This window comes from Equus asinus, chromosome 29, assembly GCF_041296235.1.
Source record: "Equus asinus isolate D_3611 breed Donkey chromosome 29, EquAss-T2T_v2, whole genome shotgun sequence".
NCBI lineage: Eukaryota > Metazoa > Chordata > Mammalia > Perissodactyla > Equidae > Equus > Equus asinus.
Window position 1 is genome coordinate 27,500,701 of NC_091818.1, and position 22,012 is coordinate 27,522,712.

Genomic DNA, 22,012 nt, shown 5'->3' on the forward strand with positions numbered 1-22,012 from the left:
CCCTCCCGCTCGGTGTTCTTTCTCCTGGAGATTGTTGTAGCGATAGCAGTTGTTTTTCACGTTTAGATGTGGTGATGGATCCCAGTCTGGGTTGTACTCTTTCTCCCTTTCTCTCTCCCTCCTCCCTCCTTATTCTGCTTCTCTGCCCTCACCCCAGTTTCATGCTGTTACCGTTTCTCACTACGTCTGCGCTCAAATGCACACATCCTCAGGGAACCTCTATGAGAGGGGCTAGGAGTCCGTGTATAAAGACTCAGTATTACAACAGAGACAGTTTCCGTTTCTTTGTATTATTCTGCTCTCATTCCATATGCCACATGTTGGCATTCTGCTTTTTCCTACACCTGGGAGCCCTTGGAGACAGACTGGTGGTCCTCGGTACACACTGGTGAATCCTGCCAGTGGGCCACGGTACACACTGGTGGGTCCTGCCAGTGGCTCATGGCCGGGCCCGCTCTGAGACCCTTTTTGATTGGTGGGTGCCCATGATGTACTGGTTGTTAAATAGGTTGAATACCATCCCTGCATGGAGACATTACTAATGTTATTGTCACAAATTCCGAATTTCACATATTTGATATATGGACTAATTTTGTGAATTTTGTGTCTTCTTGCTTGATCTAGCAATAAATGGGAGGAGTGTTGCTATCTCTGACCATGTTGGTGGATATGCTAGTTTTCCTTGTCCTGTCAATTTTGCGTGCACGTGCACACACAACATCTCTCTCTCCTCACACACACACACTTGAAAAAAAACTTTTGAGACTAATATAGTTACATTTACATTTAGGATGATACTTTTTTTGGTGAATTGAAACTTTATCACTATGTAGTGTCTCTATTCTTAATAATTCCTCTACTTTCAAAGTCTGTTTTGTCTCATTTTAACATAGCTATTTTATAGCAGAGTTCAAAAATGTGACTATATCCATCTTTTAGCGAGCAAATTTAACTCATTTACATTTTTGTGATTATTGCATCGTTTTTCCCAACTGTTAAATTTGTTTGTCTTGTTTATTCTATGCTTCTCTTTCTCTCTATTCTCTTTCCTTTTTTATTTTATTGTTAGAGTTTTGGTACTTTTAAAAATTTTGATTTTTCCCTTCTATAGGATTTGAATTTATGTACTGTATTTCCATTCTTTGTGGTTACCCTTAAGTTTTATCACATTTATTTAAGTACAGTCTAAAATTCAATAATGTCCTAACCTTTCTCAAGAAGAATAAAAGGAAGGACCTTAGAATACTTTAATCCTCATACACCTTCTCATCTTATTATTTAGTATTTTAGCCTGGTCTTAAAAAAAAACCCAGAGAGTAGACATTGTTATTATTCCACACAATGTTGTATTTGTGTGTGTGTGTGTGTGTATGCCTGTGTGCGTGCACACATGCATTTACCATTTTATTTGCTTACCATTCCTTTTTGCATTTTCATTTGTCTTTCTGGAATTACTTTCTGTCTTGCGTCCTTTATAAGGTAGCTTCCTAGATGTTCTGATAGTGATAATCTCTCTCAGGGTCTGTTTATTTCAAAATGTTTTATTTTTTATTCTTTAAAGATAATTTTGAGTGATATGAAACAATCAGTGTTGCAACAAGATGGAATTGTTCAGGTTTGGGAGAAATACTTAAAGTTATGTTTAGCCCTTCTATCATCTCCCCCCTGTCCAATACAGTTATGATGTTGGCCTTGGATAAAATTACTTCCTTGGGTAAAATCAGAGCATGAAAATATGGTCCTAAGTGAAGTCGTTGGGCCCTGACCTAACTCGGAAAGGCAGGGCTGAAAAGCCAATTTGATAATGAGAGGTTAGAACTTTTGCCTTTTACATGTTCTTGAGAGAGAGAGTTGCATTTTCTTAAAGCAGAAAATATGTTTAAAAATGTTAATACACTTCTTCTGTCGTGAATGATAAGTTTTTAAGCACAAAGGGGCCTGTTTTGGGGGTCCCCAAGACACCCCTAGGTGTTTTTTTTCCCAGTTACTTTATTGAGGTCATAATGATTTATAACATTGTGTAATTTCAGGTGTACATCATTATCAGTCTCTCTTTTTTTTTTTTTTCAGGATTGGTCCTGAGCTAACATCCGTTCCCAATCTTCCTCTTTCTTTTTTATATTTCCCTTTCTCCCCAAAGCCCCAGTACATAGTTGTATATCCTAGATGTGAGTCCTTCTAGTTCCTTTATGTGGGCTGCCACCAGAGCATGGCTTGAAGAGCCATGCTAGGTCTGTGCAAGATCCAAACCAGTGAACCCCAGGCTGCCGAAGTAGAGCCTGCAAACTTAACCGGCCCCCATGTTATGAGTTTCTGTGTAGACTGCATCATGCTCACCACCAATAGTCTAATTTTTTTTTTTTTTTTTTGCTTGAGGAAGGTTGTTGCTGAGCTAAGGTCTGTGCCAGTCTTCCCCTATTTTATGTGAGACACTGCCACAGCGTGGCTTGATGAGTGGTGCTAGGTCCGTGCCCAGGATCTGAACCTGTGAACCCCGGGCTGCTGAAGTGCGAACTTAACCACTCCGCCACTGGGCAGGCCCCACCAATATTCTAATTTTTATCTGTCACCATACATATGTGCCCTTTTACTCCTTTCACCCAAACCCTTCAGCCCCCTTCTCCTCTAGTAACCACTAATCTGTTCTCTTTGTCCATGTGTCTATTTATCTTCCATATATGAGGGAAATCATGTGGTGTTTGTCTTTCTCTGTCTGGCTTATTTTGCTTAACATCATACACTCACAGTTCATCCATGTTGTTGCAGATGGGACAATTTTGTCTTTTTTCTGGCTGAGTAGTATTCCATTGTACATATACACCACATCTTTATCGAGTCATCAGTTCTTGGGCACTTGGGTTGCTTCCAAGTCTTACTGTTGTGAACAATGCTGCAGTGAACATAGGGGTGCATAGCTCTCTTTGAATTGCTGATTTCCATTCTTTGGATAAGTACCCAGAAGTGGGATAGCTGGATTGCATGGTATTTCTTTTTCTTTCTTTTTTTTCTGCTTTTCCTCCCCTAAATCCCCCCAGTACATAGTTGTATGCGTGGTATTTCTATTTTTAATTTTTTGAGAAATTACCATACTGTTTTCCATGGTGGCTGCATCAATTTGCATTCCCACCAGCAGTGTATGAGAGTTCCCTTTTCTCCACATCTTCTCCAACACTTGTTATTTTTTGTCGTGTTAATTATAGCCATTCTGACATGTGTAAGGTGATATCTCATTGTAGTTTTGATTTGCATCACCATAATAATAGTGATGTTGAACAGGCACATGAAAAGATGTTCAGGACACCCCCAGGTTTGATGCTTCTCTAGGAGATCTCACAGGACTCAGCACTGAGTTGTACTCATGGCTGTGATTTATTACGGTGAAAAGACACAAAGCAAATCCAGCAGAGGGAAAGGTGTGTGGTGCGAAGCCCAGAGCACACCAGGCACAAGCTTCCAGAGTCCTCTCCCAGAAGAGTCACACAGGACATGCTTAGTTCCCCCTGAAACCTGTTGTGACAACATGTGTCAGATGTTGCCAACCAACAAAGCTCATCAGAGATTCAGTTCCCAGGGTTTTTATTGGGGGTTCTTTCCAGAGGCACCTTCTGCCTGGCACGTCCCAAGATTCCAGACTCCCCGAAGGAAAGCAGGTCTTTAGCATAAACCATATTGTTTGTGCAAACAGCTTGGGCACAGTGCGCCTCTCTTTTCAGTTAATGGGGGTGGGAACCCTTCCCAAATCCGAGTTCTTAGACACCAGCCAAGGGCCAACCTCGTAAGCTGGGCTTTCAACTGTAGCATTCAGGCCTGCCATGTTTCCTCTTTTCTGCTCAGGGCCCATGAGGAAATCACGGTATAATAACAAATTCTTTGGACACCTGGGTTCTGCTCTCAGATTTTCTAGTTTGAGTGGAACTGGAACAGTGGTCGGTAAACAAAATGCTGGAGAGGGGAGGCTTAAGCGCTCATGAGGGAGAAGACTGAGACGGGAGTAGTGAGCCACAGTGTGGCAAAGGCTCAGGGGGAGAGGATGGGCTCTTGGGCTGTGCTAGGCAGATGAGAAAGAAAACAAAGATTAGAGATTGGTTAGAAACAGCCAGCAGTCTTGAAGTTAGCGGCCTCCTATAATGGTTAGAGATTTATGTCTATTGTTTAGAGTTTCTCAACCTCAGTACTATTGACATTTTGCACAGGATATGTCATTATTGGGATGGGAGTTGGGTACGTTGCAGGACACCTAGCAGCATCGTTGGCGTCTCCCCACTAGATGCAAATAGCCCCTGCCTTCCCTCCACCTCCCCCAGTTGTGGTACCAGGACTGTCTCCAGACATTGCCTATTGCCCGATGTCCTCCAGGGACGGTGGTTGAGAACCACGGTATTAATGCCGGGTTTACGATGCATAAATTCACAAAGATTTTAGCTTTATGTATCTACGTGGTTTACTAATAACTCACATTTACAGTAGTTTTCCATTTATAAAGCTCTTTCGAGTGGTCTGTCACCTCATGAAGGAGGCAGGAGTATTTTGTCCTCGTTATAGAGATGAAGGCAATGAGACACAGAGGTTAAGTCACTTTGCAGTAAAGCAAAGAGAAAGTAGTAGTAGTAGTAAGAATAATATTTTTGATTTTAATAATAGATATTTTATTGAGTGCCTACTATGGGCCAGACGTGGTTTGAAGTGTCTTACAGCTGTTAATTTTGCAACAAGCCTGAGAAGTGCCATCCTTATGTTGATTTTACAGATGAGAAAATTGAGGCCAGAGAGCTTAAGGAATCTGCCCAAAGGCACACAGCTAGTCGATGGAAGAGTTAGGTGCAAACCCACGCGATTTGGCTACAGTGCTGTCATGCCCACTGGGCTCTGCATGGCGAGTGAGAGGTCCTGGGTGCTTGCTCTTCTCCAGCACTGTTCTTTCTGGTTACTGTCTCCGTGGAGGTTTCTTACACTGCTCTCCCCATTTACACCAGCTCTGGTCTACTGATTTGCGTATAACTTTTCCTATATTCTTATCAGCTGAATCTCACAGAGATAAAAATAATTGGAAGTCGTCTTTCTGTGACCCAACTTTGCTGTTTCAGATGTCGCCTTCTATTATCTTGATTCTTTCTCTTTTTATTTATTTATTTATTTTTAAAGATTTTATTTTTTCCTTTTTCTCCCCAAAGCCCCCCGTACATAGTTGTATATTCTTCGTTGTGGGTCCTTCTAGTTGTGGCATGTGGGACGCTGCCTCAGCGTGGTCTGACGAGCAGTGCCATGTCCGCGCCCAGGATTCGAACCAACGAAACACTGGGCCGCCTGCAGCGGAGCGCGCGAACTTAACCACTCGGCCACGGGGCCAGCCCTCTTTTTATTTATTTTTAATATAGCATTTCATGGAAATCTGGATTTGTTGCAGCTGTCAGCCTTGTCTTGATACATACGCTTCATCCGATTTCTGCATGCTTCAGCTAAGAGACTTCTATTTATGATACTTAACCATTTCATGATATTCTTCAGATCTTCCCCCTGGCTCCCAATGTATCACTTCATCCACCCTTTCTTTTATATATGTATATATTTTTGCTTTTTCCCTGATTCTCTTTGAGCATCCATTCTCATGCCTCCTTGCCTTCTATCCAGGTTCTGATACTAATATGGACAAGGAGAATATGTCATTCTTCTTCTAGGCTTAGTGAAGAAATTTTCTTCTTTCCTTAAGATTTCTATTCAAGACGTATATTTTAGGAAGAGCTTCTACAACCATTTAAATGCAGTATTTGGAAAGAACTAGAATTAACTGTATAGTCCCACCAGTTAGTTTTACAATGATTCGCTTCTCTGTTCCTATGATCCCGCGAGGGACCACTGGCCCCTCAGTTTCCTTCTGCATCTGGTTTTCTTTTGTGGGTGGGGTGGTGGGTGGGTGGGAGTTGAGACTGTGACCTCAGAGCAGAATATTGTTGGGTTAGTTTAGATGGACGTTACTACGTGGACATGATGCTGAGAAATCCGGGATTTTCAGATGTGGCAAGTTTGGTAAAATTAATTAGGTTTCTCCAGATATTGTAATTATTATTTTTGATATAATGCAGTGTGTGCTGCCATCTCTGTAATTGCACTTACTTCTGTGTCTTACAGTTCCAACTCATGAGACTGTGCTACTCTCTCTTGACTTTTAAGCATTTTTTCAAGACCTTATTCTCTTGAATTTTGCTAGCTCTGACGATAACTTCGATCCCCAAAGCCTCAGATTTTAATCTGTTATAGATTCATGTTCCCTAGTAGTTGCAGATATGAATTCTTTCTTTCCATCAGCATTTATTATTTTGGTTATTGATACTAAATTGAATTTTTTCCCCTGGATAAAAATTTTGGATAATTGTTTTCTGTTATGTATCTTTAGAGAAAGTTATGTTATACATAGATGAACCCACTATTGCAAAATCCATACATTTTAGGATTTGATTCTAAATAATTAAAATTAGGATTTGAGAAAAGGATATTGGAAAAAAGTGCTAAACATTGCCATCTGTTTATAGTCCTTAATATAATTGCACAGCATGTTAGTAAGTTTGCTATTTTGGCCATCCGGTGAGCAGAATGTGTCTTCTTAAAAGAAAAAACAACAGAAGCTTTTCAATTTTTTTTTTCAGTGTAACCCTTGCTCCAGATAAAATTTAATATGGCAACTATCAAACATATAAAAGTGGTGTTTCATTTACGTACATGTATTTTGTAAGTTCAAATCTACACCTTTTCTCATTGTAAAGTCACATGGTGAGAATAGTGAGCTTCTTTTCATGAAATGGTAACTTCAAAGTGAGACGTATGAATGGCAAGTGAAGCTTTGTCAGTATCCAAATAGAAATTACTTCTGCCTTGTGTGGAGGAAATCCACATACACCTGGAAGAGCGGTTGCAAATTGTACATGCCTTCAGACAGTTCACTCTTCCTTCTCAGGATGCTGTTTAATTAAAAATTCTGTTTGAGTTTTAAATTATGTTTACTTAAAAATTCTGCTTAATATTTCAGTTATATTTAGTTAAAAATTCTGTTTAAGAATTTAACAGAATCTTAAACAGAATTATTTTTTTTTTAAGATTTTATTTTTTTTCCTTTTTCTCCCCAAAGCCCCCCAGTACATAGTTGTATATTCTTCGTTGTGGATCCCTCTAGTTGTGGCATGTGGGACGCTACCTCAGCGTGGTTTGATGAGCAGTGCCATGTCCGCGCCCAGGATTCGAACCAACGAAACACTGGGCCACCTGCAGGGAAGCGTGTGAACTTAACCACTCGGCAACGGGGCCAGCCCCAATTAAACAGAATTTTTAATTAAACTAAATGGCAGGAGAAGGTTGTCCCTAAGATCTGTCCCCAAACTGAGTTAACTTGCAAGTTAGTACATCAGGGTCTCAACAGCTTAAACTTTCTGTAACACATTTGAGAGGAGATTTTAATTACAGGATTAAAAGTGGTTAAAATGCATCCATAACATTTTTGAATTAAACGTGGTGGAACTCCTGAAAATCTCTGTGAAATTTTATTCCACAGAATCTATTTTGAAAAAAAAAGTGCCAAGTTGTTATTTTAGCTTTAAAGTGTAACAATACATAGTTGCTTATTTTAAAGTCCAGTGAAATTCAACTTTCCAAGACTGACTTGCAAATATTACGGACCCCTCTGAAGTCTGTCCGCCTTTACCCGTCTAGGCCCCAAAGGGTGTGGCTGACACAACGTCTGTGACCTCAGGATAAGGAGAGGGAGAGAGCTTGCCTGTCCTGGCTTCCTCCCTTGAATCAATAACTAGTTTTTACCAACATTTTAAACCAACTTGACTATCTAGTTTCTTGGTCTGGTTTAGAAGAAGGAAACCCGAAGGCAAGAAGACTGTGCAGGGCCGTGTGCTGTGTGTGAGAAATGATGTCTTGACAGTGTAGCAGCCATAAACACAGCATGAACTTGTGGTGTAGGCCATCCCAGCCTTTGTAAACTTGGAAAGCACTGTGGCTTTCTATCGTGGTCTGATAATATCCATTAAGATGGCCCTAAGGTATCAGGGAATTTAGATTAGGTTTGTATGTGCTTTAAGGAGGCAAGAAAATTGCGTAAAGGTTTTGAAGGATGTTAATTAAAATAATTAAAATGTGTCCAGCAGTGATGGGGTTTTAACTTCAGTTATCTGGAAACTACTTACGTGGGACATTTAATTCCCGAAGAATGCTGGAAAAATGAGGCATTAGTGTACATTTTCCTACCGCGAATTTGACTCCACAGGGCTACACAATATTTTTAATCCTATTTCAGAAGTGCTAGTGTAGGCTGGATAGAGTTTATTTGTGCTGACGAAAGATTACTCCATCAGCCTTCCCGTGGGAAGCCAGGAGCAGGGGTGCTGCAAAGAACCTTCTAGAAGGAGAGTAGAGTTTAACCAGTGAGGCAAAGAGGACTTTTGAGAAGCCACAGGAGGAGACTGCGGGTGGACAGCACCAAGGGGAGGGGCTGGGAAGAGGAAATGAGGGGAGGGCACTCTTTGTGGGGCAGCTCTGAGCTCCATAGCTTTTGTTGTGATAGAGTCACAGCGGCTGGAGATGTACCCTCAGTGACAGCCGGTGTGGCGGGGAGGCAGCATGGATCAGTGTTCATGTCCTTGCCCACTTGGGGAGTAGATGCCCTCACTTCACCACCAGGAGGGCCCGTGCATTTGCATGTATGTGACCATATATGATATAACACTGTGAAGCTTCCCTTTTATTCTTCCTTCCACAAATATTTATTGAAGTCATACCATGAGCCAGGCACTGTGCTGAATGTGCTCTGACAAGGGACAAGATAGCCTGTTCTTGCTGCCACGGAACTTTCCTTGTACTGTGAGACAGAGACATGTCATTAGGATTATACAAGTGAAGATGATAAGAATTATAATGGAAAGGAAAGTGCATTCCAGGGCACATTTGAGAGACCAGGAAGGCTTCCTGGAGAAAGCGACATCTGAGGCGAGACCTAAGAGAGAAAGAGGAGTTAGCGAGAGAAGTGGGGTGGGAAGTGGGATGAGTGTCCCAGGCCAGGGGAGCAGCATGTGGGGGAAGAGGTGGAAAAGAGAAGGGTGAACGCCATGCCAGAGCATGGAGTGTGAGCGGGAGGTCTGCAGAGGGCTCATCGTGGGCGCCTTGGAAGATGGGAGATAGACTTACTCTCAGATCAATGGGAAGCCATTGAAAGGGTTTACTCAGAGGAGCAATGTGATCAGATTGGCATTTTAGAATGTTGCTGTGGCAATCTGGATTAGAAGGGCAAGACCAGCAAGTATTGTAGTTACCTGAAAGGTAAGGGTGTCCTGTAATGAAAAAATGCAGTGGAGATGGAGAGAAGTAAATATAATCAAGACATACGTAGGAGATAGAATCAATAGACTTGGTGATTGGTTATTTAGATGTGTGAGGAGTCAAAGGTTTCTGGCTTGGGAACTGGGCACTAAAGAATGAAAGATAATACAGGGGGAGCAACTTGTCTTGGGGATGGGGTGGGATGATGGACAGTTGGGTTCCAGACTGGTTGAATTTGTGGTGAGTATGGGATATACACAAGTGGAGATGCCAGATCTGAAGTTCAGGAGAGAAAGCTGGGCTAGAGATATATGTTTGGGAGTAATTAGTGTGTATGTAGAAGGTACCCCAAGATGTGAGAATGAATGAGATCACCCAGTTGTAGACTGAGAAGAGAAGAAAGCCCATGTTAGAACCCCGAAGGGGGATAGGCAAATAGAGAGGAGCCCCCCGGAGACAGGGAAGGAACAACTAGAGTGGAGGAGCCAGGCCAGCAGCGCATGGTGACACAGAAACCAAGGAAGAGGACATTTCAAGATGGAGGAGAGGCCACGCAAGAGGAAGACCAAAAGATGTCTGTTGGATCCTCTGTGCCACAAGAAGTTATTATAACTTTGGCCAGAGAACCTTCTGGAAACAGGAGCTAGGAGTCAGAATATATAGAGTTGAGGAGAGAATTGGAGAGGAGATGAGCAGGAACAGTGAGTTTAGGTCTTTTTGTAAGGAAGTTTGGCTGAAGGAGAGAATGGATTCTAGCATCACTTGCTAGAATAGTGTGGGGTGGAGGGAGGGTTGGTAAAAGTGAGGAGAGCCTTGAGCTTGGAAGCTGATGGGAAGTAGCTAATAGAATAGAGAAGCTTAGGTTGAAATGTTGGGAGATAGTGGGTAGTAGAAGGTCATGAGAATGGAAGAGGGTTTGGGATCCAGGATAATGACAGACGACCTTAGCCAAGAGGAGAGACCCCTCTTGCATTGTGACAGAAGGGAAGGCTAAAACAATTGGTATTAAAGCATTGTTTCATGTCATAATATTTTAATTATGTTCTTTTAAAAAATTTCTCCACAGACACTACCCAAAGCAGCCCTTCACTACGGTGGCAGATACACCTGAAAATCTTCGCCTGAAGCAGCAAAGTGAATTGCAGAGTCAGGTAATTTCTAGAAGGCCTATATTTGTTACATTGGCGCTGAATATTATTCACAAGGCTGCTCTTCGGAGCTTCTGACAGCCCAGTCTTCGTGCCGGGTCTCCGGCGGTGTGGAAACTGAAAGCAGGCCTGGGTGGGCATTCCAGGCGAAAATGCTGAACATCTGTTTTGTTCCTGGTCTTGGATCATCCTGGTATTCTCGGTTCTGTTATTCATGTGGCACTAGGGCACGTAAATGAGTTCTGGTCAGAGTAAGTGTTTCCCAACAATATTGATTTATTTGGTCCTAAATATTTAAAAACATTTTCTAAATAGCTTTTCCACACCGCATATGTAGGAGAAAAAAGAGGTGTTAACTTGACCCAATTGTAGTGAGTGTGGGGCTAACACCCTGTCTGTGTATCTCACACCAGCCACGAGCTTTGTTTTCATCCTGTCACTTTATTCATATTTCTTTCATATGTCGCATTGACAGCATGAACAAAGATGAGAACACCACGATTGGCTCCCAGTCAACCATTTTGGATGGAAACTTGCCTTCAATATGGCGAAACACGTTGGTTGAGACTAGAGATTTGAATGGCAGGGTTTCTGCCGGGATGCCCAATCTCTTCCTGAGAAACGTAGGGCATTCTCTTTAGAGAAGTTATCCACCTGCCCCCGGGTGGGAAGGTGCTGAGCAACTACATGGCAGCCTGTTGGTCAACAGTGTGGTAACACAACACCAAGGTGTGGGGAGGGAAGGCTGGGTCGTGGGGCCCCTTCTGCTGTTCAGTGGTTGGGACCTTGGCCTGGCCACTCTGATTCTTTGTGCTGATGTAAAGTGAGACAGTCTATCTTATCTAGTCTACCCCTCTTGAGGGTGACTGCAAGTACCAAGTAGGTAGGTGTGAAAACATTTTGAAAAGTTAAACAAGATTATATGACTGTGGCGGCTTATTATTATTATTATTATTATTTATCATCCCTGAAAATCTTTGATGTGAAAAGGGGAGAAGAGCAGAACTTGTGAAGGAGAGCGGTGTCTGGCTAATAGTCTTTGAAAATGTCAGTTGTAGCTGTTCTTAATGAGAGCCGTCAGCTCTCAGTTGCGCTGGGTCTAATTATTTCTGTGCAGGGTGATCTGATCACTGGGGAGATGGTGGTTCCCTCCACCCTCTGGCTGGGGGACTTGGGACCACTTCTTAGTCCATTTAATGAGAGGAAATATAGCTCGAAGTACAGTGTGCTGTTGGTTAACAGTGCCATGAAGACTGGGTTGGCAGTTAGTTTTCGGTTTATGTAAAATGCTAATTTTTGTGTGCTGAGCCATTAGTTCAGAAAATTGAGTGCTGGCCAAAGAGAGGCACTGTTGCGGAGCCGGCAAGAACACCCCTTGCTCATTCACACTGTGGAGGGTGCCAGGACTTGGCTCCGGTCTGTGCAGATCCAATATGCCTTTCTTCTCATCAAGTTAGGATTAATTAGATCATTCTGGAGAAGTACTTCGAGCACATTGGAAAACAGAACTAAGTCAAGCTATCAAATATTTGTTTCCTGCCCATTCCATGTCCTTGTTCTGTGCAAAAGAATTTATAATTAGTTAATCCTCCGTTCTCAGAGTGTGCAGGGTGTCTGAGGAGACGGGACTAACACACAGCTCCAGAGCGACTGTGTTTAATTTACTCTAAGGATTCAGAAAGGGAGGGATGAACGTGGGTTGGACTGGTTGGTGCTTCCTGCTGGAGGGGGATTTGCGAGGAGCCTGGAAGGTTGAGAAAGGATCTGATATGAACTCCTTCGGGTGCCCTCAGCTTGGCCGAGGAGCAAGCATTTATTGTTTTCCTACCACATCATGGACTCTGGAAATGCAAAGAGAAAAGGAGTTCACTGTTTTATGAGAGGCTGGTTTTATTCTCCCTCATGTAGCAAGCTGCATCCTTCAGAAGGCAGCAGACACCGTAGTTCTAGGCTGGTGGGATGGGAGTTAGCAGAGGAATGCACAAAGCCCTGCGGGTCCCCAACAGTGGTCAGGTGAAGGCATCACATCTTCTTGAGGGTTTTGCTCAAATGTCATCTCCTCGAAAGAAATGTAGGAATTCATCAGCCAGACAGCTTGGGGAAATTGAACTCAATTCAAGAAACATGTATTGAGGGGCCAGCCTGGTGGCATAGTGGTTAAGTTCTCCCACTCAGCTTCAGTGGCCCAGGATTCGGGGGTTCAGATCCCAGGTGCAGACCTACATACACACTGCTCATCAAGCCATGCTGTGGCGGCGTCCCACATGCAAAATAGAGGAAGACTGGCACAGATGTTAGCTCAGGGACAATCTTCCTCAGCAAAAAGGAAGATTGGCAAGAGATGTTAGCTCAGGGCTAATCTTCCTCACCAAAAAAAAAAGAAACATGTATTGACCACCTACTGGGTACAGTGAATTGTGCTAGGCATTGGGAGATGTAAAGGCATCATCATCATCAATCTTGCTATATTCAGGGCACATGATTTTACGTGTGTTATTCCATTTAATCTCAAGCAGCCCTATCAGATGGTATTTATTATTATCCCTATTTAGAGGAAGCACTCAACTTTTAGAGAATTTAAATAACTTGCCCTTGCAAGCTTTACTAACTTACTAGGAGTTGAACTTGGAGTAGAACCTAGATCTGGGAGCTCCCAGTGTCCACCCTCTTCAGCAGTACTCTGCACCCTTTACTAAGAGAAGGACCTAGAAAAGGAGATCTGTAAGCAGATAATTGCGGTACAAGGTGATAGAACAGTATATGTAAAGGTGGATTGTTGTGTAAAGAACAAAAGTCAGAGACAGGAAGAAGTCCTTCAGCTTCTCCTCATCCTCCCCCCCTCCTTCCTCCTCCTCCTCCTCCTCCTTCCTGTTGTTTTTCTGGGTAGGAGGGGAAAACACTTCTCTAAGAGCATTTCTGTTTTTTCCCAGGCATGGAAAGATATCTATCCTAATGGTAATATTCATTAATGGGAATTAATTTAATTTTACCATATTAAATGATTTGATTCTGTAGCAGAGCATTTCCTTAGAGTTTTGATATCAAGAATTCGGAACAGCTCGACAGTTTGGGGGGAAATTTCCTTGTTTTGATAATTTGTGATTCTGAATCAGTCGGATCTGTTCAGAACTCCAAGTTTTGAAAATTCTGAAATCCTTTAGAATTGTTTGGTTAAAATGAGTTCTTTTCTTTCAGTTCCTTAGCTCACCAAATGAGCCGAAATGAAGGAAAAACAAATTAATTTTTAGTCCAACCTAGAAAGTTATTTATAGTTACATGTTATCTTTTCCATTCTCTCTCTCTCTTTTTGAGAGGGTTACAAATGCTGCCAACATTTTTTTGTCTAAGTGTTAGATCCTCTCAAGCTTTTTTGGGATCCATATGAGGGGCCAGATTGTCATAATAACATGATAGGAAGTACTGGGAGAATAAACAGGCAAACCACGAGTGAGCTTTTCAGAACTGGTGATAGGGTCTTACAGGCGTTATCCAGCTTGCAAACAACTGACGCATGTCCACTTGGCCAGCCACCGACTGCGTGCACGTGGGCCCTGGAACATGGCAGTCAAGAAGGAGAGAGTGGGGAAGCACTTCCAATCATCACTAGCTCCCTCTTCATCACAGATCAAAGGATGAACTGCTTCAAAGAAGTCACATAAATGGTGATTAGGCGCCCCCACTGGCCCACAGTAGCTCATTCGACAAGGAGCAAAAGCAAAACTTAATTCTAATGGTATTGGTAACATTATAGTTCACCTGTAGGGCATCAGGCTGTTACTACATGACTTGGGACAGGCATGCTATCTTTATTTTGTAGGAAAGTGAGCTTGATTTCCAAAGCCCTGCCTTATAAACTCAACTTCTGGAACACAGACTCTTTGTAAGTTGGCCAATCCCTAAACTTGAAAAACTTAAGCAAGATGGAAAACCCCTTAGGAGAGAAATTTTCATGTTATTTTTTGGTGAGGAAGGTTGGCCTTGAGCTAGCATCTGTCGCCAGTCTTCCTCTTTTTGCTTGAGGAAGATTGTGCTGAGCTAACATCTGTGCCAATCTTCCTCTATTTTACGTGGGATGCCTCCACAGTGTGGCTTGACGAGCGGTGTTACGTCTGTGCCTGGGATCCAAACCTGCAAACCCGGGGCCACCAAGGCAGAGTGCATGAACTCAACCACTATGCTGGCCCTTTAACTTACCATTTTAATATTATGTTGTAGCAGGAGTTTCTTTGTTCAGGCTGTGCAGCATACTCTTATTGGAAGAAAAGGCACAAATGTTTTGAGGACTCTCCATCAGGAGTCTGCAGGCTTCTTAAAGTTATGGAAATAGTTCTTCAAATGGAATTTTGAGTGGAAGCCCCCATAGAAAAGAGAGCAAAGTTGGGCTGTGTGGCTGAGGCAACAGGGACCAAACCCCTGCCCTCTCCGTGTTCCCCTTGCTTCTCCTCATCCTCTCCCCTCCCAGGGCCTTCGATGACCATCTTAGGAAACCCTGGGCATCTACAGGGCAGAGTTGTGAAGCCTACTGCTCAACACGAAGACAAAATGTTAGCCACTTCCCCACTTAGTTGTTTATATGGTTAGGTTAGCTGTTTGCAGTCATGCTGAAAATAATAGAGATTCGAGGCTCACTATGTTCTTAAATGGAGTGTGTGTTATTTATGATTGCTGGTAAGATGAAAAATTGAAAATGCTTATGGATAGAATACAAATCATTCTGGAACCTTTGAGTCTTCGTTTTGTAATCTATGTTGATTCTTTTTTAATCTTCCACGAGTCTGTGGAGGCATAAAAATCATGGCTCTTATAAATGATAGTAGGAAGGGTGAGAAGGTAGCCTGGTTTTTTATGGGGAACATACCAGCTAAACCTCTTTGTGGCAGAAATGAAGACACGTATTTAATATAAACTTCTGGAAGCTCAAGGAGGTCATGTGGCATGCTTTCTCATTCTCTGGCTTGCCCCGGCACCCTTCTGTACCTTACCATTCTGTGTTCCATTTCCGGAGGGTTTTCTCTCAGTTATCTGTCATCTCTCCACTCAGTAAGGTTTTAAATAATTCCCTAAAGCAAGACCCCTCTCAGGTGGCAGTTGCAGTTTTTTTTGTTTTTTTTTTTGGTAAAGAAGGTTAGCCCTGAGCTAACATCCATGCCCATCTTCCTCTATTTTATATATGGGATGCTACCACAGCATGGCTTGATAAGCAGTGTGTAGGTCTGCACCTGGGATCTGAACCTGCAAACCCTGGGCCACCGAATTGAAGCCCGGCAGTTGCATTTTAATAGGGTGTCACTGAAGACTGACTTCCTTCAAAGCAAGGAATTCCTGACTAGGAAACTTCAGTTACTGTCAAAAGAGGATTGGAGTGCCATTGGTGTTGTCTGTATGTTTCAAATCCCATCCCGTGGGCCCCCACCCGATCATAAATTTGCCCTAAGTTTCATTTGCCACTGTGCACCAATCATATGCCAAATTCTGTACCTTCACTCTCGGGGAATTTGTGGTCTAGTGGGAGAGAGGAGGATAAAAAATGACCAAAACCAGGTAAAATTGCAACTGTGACAAGAGCTGCAGGGAGCGGGGTGTATTTTAATTACATTTTAAAACATTTTCCGAGAGTTGGAGGCCTGAGTACTTGTCTGCAGACAGACACATATTGGATCTCAGAGTGGTCTGCTGCATCCTGCCCAGCTGTGGATCTCATTTCGAAACGCATGTCTATTTTTTTTTTTTTTTTCCATTTCCTGCTCTGAGCTGACTATTCTTTCCTCTTTGCTGGGTCCTCTTACTGTCCCTTATCTCACCCGACAACCTCAGACTTCTAAACAGGAAGACTGTCTTTCCAGATAGTTTTTAGTGGTAATTCTTATATTCCACTGATCTTGGACAAGAAGCCTTTCATACTTGCCTTTTAATTTTCCATTTTCTTTGAACCTAATTTTGGCAGCTGTATCGTTCCCATCTTTTGATTTTTCACCATTTGATGCTGCATTCTGATCCTAGGGTGATGCTTCTCATTTCCCACAATAAGCGCTTTCTCATGGATGTAAAGGTAAAAGTTCACGGGGAGAAGGTTCAGCACATTTCTTTTCAAGGTTTGGGGGCAGCGTGAATGATGAGAGATTATGTTTCACATATAGGAAGGGCTGAATGTGAATAAGAACTTCAAAGGAGGAATATTAATTCACTTGATGTGGCGCATTGCTTTCAGGGAACGTGACATGCTGTGCAGATGTTAACTCTAACCCCCACAATTTCCCCGAAGTCAGATTGTTTTTCTATTTTACTTTGGGATAAAATGATGTAAGAGACAAAATGTCAGTAGTGACAGACAGCAAAATAGCCAAGATGTTTTCATTTGCTGTGTCATGACTGGGTTTGAGAGCCTTTCATCACTGGGGCCTGGTCTTCTCCTCCTCACCCTCCTGAAACGACCCATATTCTTTCCATCTGTTCTCAGCGTCCCAGCATAATGGGCCTTTGGTACCTTCCTCGCTCATCCTGTCTCTCTTCCCATCAGTCTCACAGCCCATGGTGGAGGTGTGAATCCTGTTACTCCGTGAGCCAGAATCAGATTACCTACCGGTCCTTCGATTAGGCCTTTGAATATATAGTCTATCAATTTCGTGGCCCTGGGATCATGAATATAACAGCTGTGATGAGGAGAATATTTTAAAAATATTAAATCAATGTTTCTTTTCATCTTTCTCTTCAATAAATCATGTTCTGCCATACCACTTCACACTTATGGCTCCAGAGAAAGGAGAAGAGTGTACCCCACTTCGAGAAGGAGGGAATAAGGTCCCGTGTAAAAAGGAATGCCTATTACCCCTTCTGGCCGTGGTAGATTGTAGGAGGAAGGCAGGAAAATCAGAGACTGAGACATGACCTTCTGTCTCTCTGCTGGCTGAAGTGTCAGAGGGAGGATGGGGCAGGCACGTTAGACAGGTGGAGGAAGAGTGGGAGGCAGAGAAGGTTCCCCCACGAGATAGACTCCCAACTCCCTTCCCCCTCAACAATGAACCTGGGGCCTCCACAGCATCATGGGCAGGGAGAGGACCTGAGTTCTGTTCCCTGTATCTTTGACTCTCATGTGGTATGGAAGGTGATGGACGTTCCAGCGCGCCTTGTAGAGGGGTGCCGAGGGTGCTTGCTGGGCAGCTAGCAGGGGCATTGCCACTGGAGGAACGATGTGTCCCTGTAGCCAGGGCTGGATTGCACAGGCAGGGAGTCGAGGTAAGACCTCAGAGAGAAGCGAGGAGGGACAGATTCAGCAGGCGATACCACCAGGCTCTTTCTGAGCCACGGGAGGATGCACCATGAGGTCATCAGCCACAGTCTCCAGCAGTAGATGCCACCTTGGAGCCCTGTGACCTAGAGGACAAGGAGATACCACTGAGGCCAAAGGAGTTAGAGGAGAGGATGGAGCAATGTGGGCATGGGTCCATGACTTCGGTCTCCCTTCATTCCGAGGTCACAGAAGCCCTCCCTGCTCACACGTGCCGAGGCACCATCTTGGAGAGGAGCCAGGAAGCGGGAGGAAATCTGAATGTACCTGAGTTGACTGTTTAAATCATTAGATGGATTTGGTTTAATGGGTGGGACTAACTCTAGTTCCTCTCACTTCAATGTGATAGGGACTTGTGAGGAATAGCAGGGGAGACAAAGGAAATAAAGAAGGTTATTTTTTTATTTTGTATCTGAATACACTGTAAGTAAATTGCTAACCTTTAATTTTATTTGGTAAAATATAGCATGAGACCACCCATGAGATCTGGGTTCTAGTCCTGCCTCTGCCACTGTCAAAGTATGACTTTGGGCATTTCAGGGCATAAAATAATGGGTTGTAATAAATGATGCCTAAAATTCCTTCCAGTTGTACTGATCTTGATTTTAGTACAAAAATGTTCTAGAATAACATCTCAAATTAGCAATAAAAGGACTTGGAGAAAAGGAACCACTATTGTTTCTTTTCTGCCAAAGTAATAATAATCAGACCATTTCATTTGACTATTTCTTTAAAAGCTCATTCCCTAGCCTGGTCTCAGGTATTGGTTAAAGGTCGTAGGTCTGAGCAGGTTGGTGGGCAAATCAGTTTCGCGTTAGAAGATATGTCTGATTTTGCACTAAACATGTTTCAAAACAACAGAGGACGAAAAAAGACAAAAACAGCTGCTGTCATAATATCCATCTGCCGATAGCAGCTAGTCTTGTCTTTAGTCCTAACTGTTTTTCAGATTTTCTATGTACAAGTAACTACCATAACTCTACACACTAGTATTCTGTTAGGAAATGCCTCAGTTATTTTAGTTCCTTCCTTTATGCTTTTTTGTTTTTAAGTTTCTTTTTGAATGGCTTTGGTTGATTTTGTGGCAGATTTTGGGCTTTAAAAGTTGGTCTCTGCCCTCGACAGTGCTGCTGTTTGTTCTTTACCACTCCTAGAAGCAATTGGTTTTGCTGAGACCCACCAGCTTGAGTTGGTTCATTGGACCCAAGCAGTCACTCAAGGATAAAACATGGTATTGCTTAGCTCAGCACTTCTCTGTGCTTCCTCGTGCAGAGAAGCCAATCCAGAGCAATCCCATTTCATTCAGTGAGTAGGTTTCATGAGGGAACGGAGTATTTCTTAATATTCCTAATTCATTAACACTCTTAATTTCCTAATAATGTATTTTTTTGAATGGAGGATGCTGCTCTGAAACCACTGCCTCTTGAAGGCATCAGGCAACAAAACCAAATTTGCAGTACAGTATTGGGTTCAGGAAAGGCCTCTTGGGAGCAACTCCAAGAGTAGTCAGCAGCACACTGTAGGCCTTATTAGTGCACTGAATGTTTCAGCTCTCATAAAGTACCCGTGTTTTCTTTTCCCAGAAATTATCTGGCCTAATTATTGTTTCACGTTATCTCAGAACTTTGCTTATGGCTTCCACTGACTTCAGGAGGACCGCCCGCTGGAATTCTGCAAGGGCCTTGTAAAGATGGAAACTGGCTCAAGAAATTCTGTGCAGAAACATGACTATCTTGGCTACATTCTTTAAAAAAGCTTCCATTTGGAACAATCACTGTATTATATTCTGAAATGGGATCTCTACTTAGGCTTTTGAAAATGTGGGTTATACTTTTTAATGGAGTGTTAGTACGAAATGTTTGAAGAGAATGATTAGCATTTCCCCCTGCCCCTTCATCCCTCACTGCCTCTCTCTTGATTTTTGGTGAAGTCAAGAGTCAGGATGATGGTAAATCAGAAATTAAGATAACACAGATTTGATCCTAACGAGTAGGCAAGTTCTGGGCTCCTTTTGACTGACACTCGGAGCTCCTATCTTCGTGGAATTATTTCAAGGGAATCTGTAATCTGCAAATATCTTCTGAGGGAAATCTAACAAGTGTCTTCAGCTGCAGATTTAGCTTCCTAAGCACAGAGTACTTTTAGACACCTCAAAGTAAACAGCTAAATATACCAAATTTCAAATTCTTACTTAAACTGAAGAAGTAAAGAATAGTGAAGCCAAGGATCCCGTCCTATTTTTAATTAAATAAACAATCTCAGAGTCCTTATACAGGTTTTTTTCTTTATCTCTAGAGTGGCTATAATACTTATAAATCATTAAAGTTAAAACTAAGGTAAATCTTAACTATGTTTCTGTTATTGGATAGAGAACATATTCCTTGCAAGATTTCCTTAGAATTGAGTAATCTCCAAGGCTCTGAGACTTTTCATTGTAGAATATTTTATTCTCTTAGGAATACCACTTAAAAGTCTTAGGTATATATATACACTGTATACATTATCATATATAATACATATAAACTGCTTATACGTATATGTACATATAATACACATATATGCAATGTGCATATATGTGTACACATATATATAACATACATATATGCACATACATATATACATGTGCATATACTTATATATACACATATATAATCATATAATAAAGTAACTTGGAAAGACAATGTTCAGAAAACAGTGTTCCTGAGAACCTGAAAGTCTCAGAAAACATGAAGTGTCTTTTCTCTTTTGTTATCCACGGCTAAGTACGATTTAATTCATCGCTGGACACAGACACAGCTGCACCATTGCAATCTAAGTTCCCATCACGTAAATTAGCTTTGCAGTCCCTCTGTCTTTTAGTCATTCCATATGTTTTAAGGAATAGCTAAAGTGAAAACGTATAACAGAGACGGTATTATTTTTGGAAGTGAGATAATGAAACCTTTTTCAAAATATCGCCTATGCCAGAGGACAGATCACTCATTCCACAACATAACGAGCAGAGACATCGTTAAAGCTTTACCTGTTTTGATGGGCCCTATTCCATCAGTAGTTTGTTAATTAATTTAATGGTTTTGTTGTATCTGTTTTTGTCTTTGTTCTTTGTTTTAGATTTTAAACTAGAGGCTAGAGATCTTATTAATTTAAGGGTTATTATTTAATAACCATGCTAAGCAATTGTCAGGATTATATTATGCCATTTGATGGTAAGGGTGAGAATGGATGAAATGAAGTAGGAACAATAGAAGGTAATTTCATGAAAATCATGAGTCTTATAAGAATGAAGACACTTTCTTGAGAGATAGACAGCTGCCTTTCTAATTCTTTCTTGGCGTTAATTACAAATTAATAAAAATCATGACATTCTTGATTTCAAACCTTTAATATCAAAGAAATCTCATTGAAGGACCCACTGCATTTTCTGTAGTTTATTCTGTATAAAGCTGCTTCAATAATTCATTGGTTTAATCTATATTTACTCAATACCTCCTTTGGTCAGATGCTGCCTGCTCTCGGGGTGAGGGTATATGTGGAGAGAAGCCAACAGCACAGGGTTGGGGGGAGAAGGAGGGACTGGAGGAAAGATATGACCCCTGACTTAGGTGTTTATTGAGTCTCCTCAATTGATGGTCTCCCCAATTCTGTAAACGGTTATTTTTTTCTGTACCCCATTTAACTTTCCCCTCTCGTTCTCCACTGAAATGTTTACCCTTATGAATGGAAGCCCCAAATCTGTCCCCCTTTACATACATCAAATACCAACTGCCCTGAGAAACTATATATGGGAGAAGAAATGATCTTTTAGCTGGTTTTGGAAATAGCTTTTTCTCTTTGTTTTTTCCAGCGCCCATGCCCTTTTGTAAACTATTTGTAGGGCTCACTCCTTCTTAAAATAATATGGCTCAAAAATGTTTTTGATTGTTTCATGGACACAGGAAGTTTTCTCCAATAAAATCCACTTTTTTTTGGTTATCATTGGAAGAATTAAATCGTGTCATCAGAGCAATAACTTAGTCCTCTGTTATCCTCCAGTCTCCAGAGGAGTGAGTCCTAACCCTTTTTTGGGTCATGGACCCCTTTGGAAATTTGATGAAAGCCATTGAACTTCTCCTTTGAAAAAGGGACCAAAGCAAAAATATGCCTGCTTTAGAATATAATTGCAGGGAGTTCACGGGACAGCAAAGGCCTTCAGAGTCCCACACTTTCAGGGGAGTGGCCTGGTCGGCCAATGGGAGGAACAGGGAAGAAGGGCTCACTGAGCTTAGAG

At 42.1% G+C, this 22,012-nt stretch overlaps 1 protein-coding gene across 2 annotated transcripts in view; it reads left to right on the forward strand.

The window, feature by feature from the left end:
- The window catches only part of NEBL (nebulette), a 334,151-nt gene that overhangs the window by 113,086 nt on the left and 199,053 nt on the right, over positions 1-22,012 (forward strand). For both annotated transcript variants that reach the window (XM_044761952.2, XM_014860156.3), the window contains exon 3: positions 10,379-10,463. In XM_044761952.2, the coding sequence (XP_044617887.1) occupies positions 10,379-10,463 (85 nt within the window). The remainder of the gene's footprint in view (positions 1-10,378; positions 10,464-22,012) is intronic.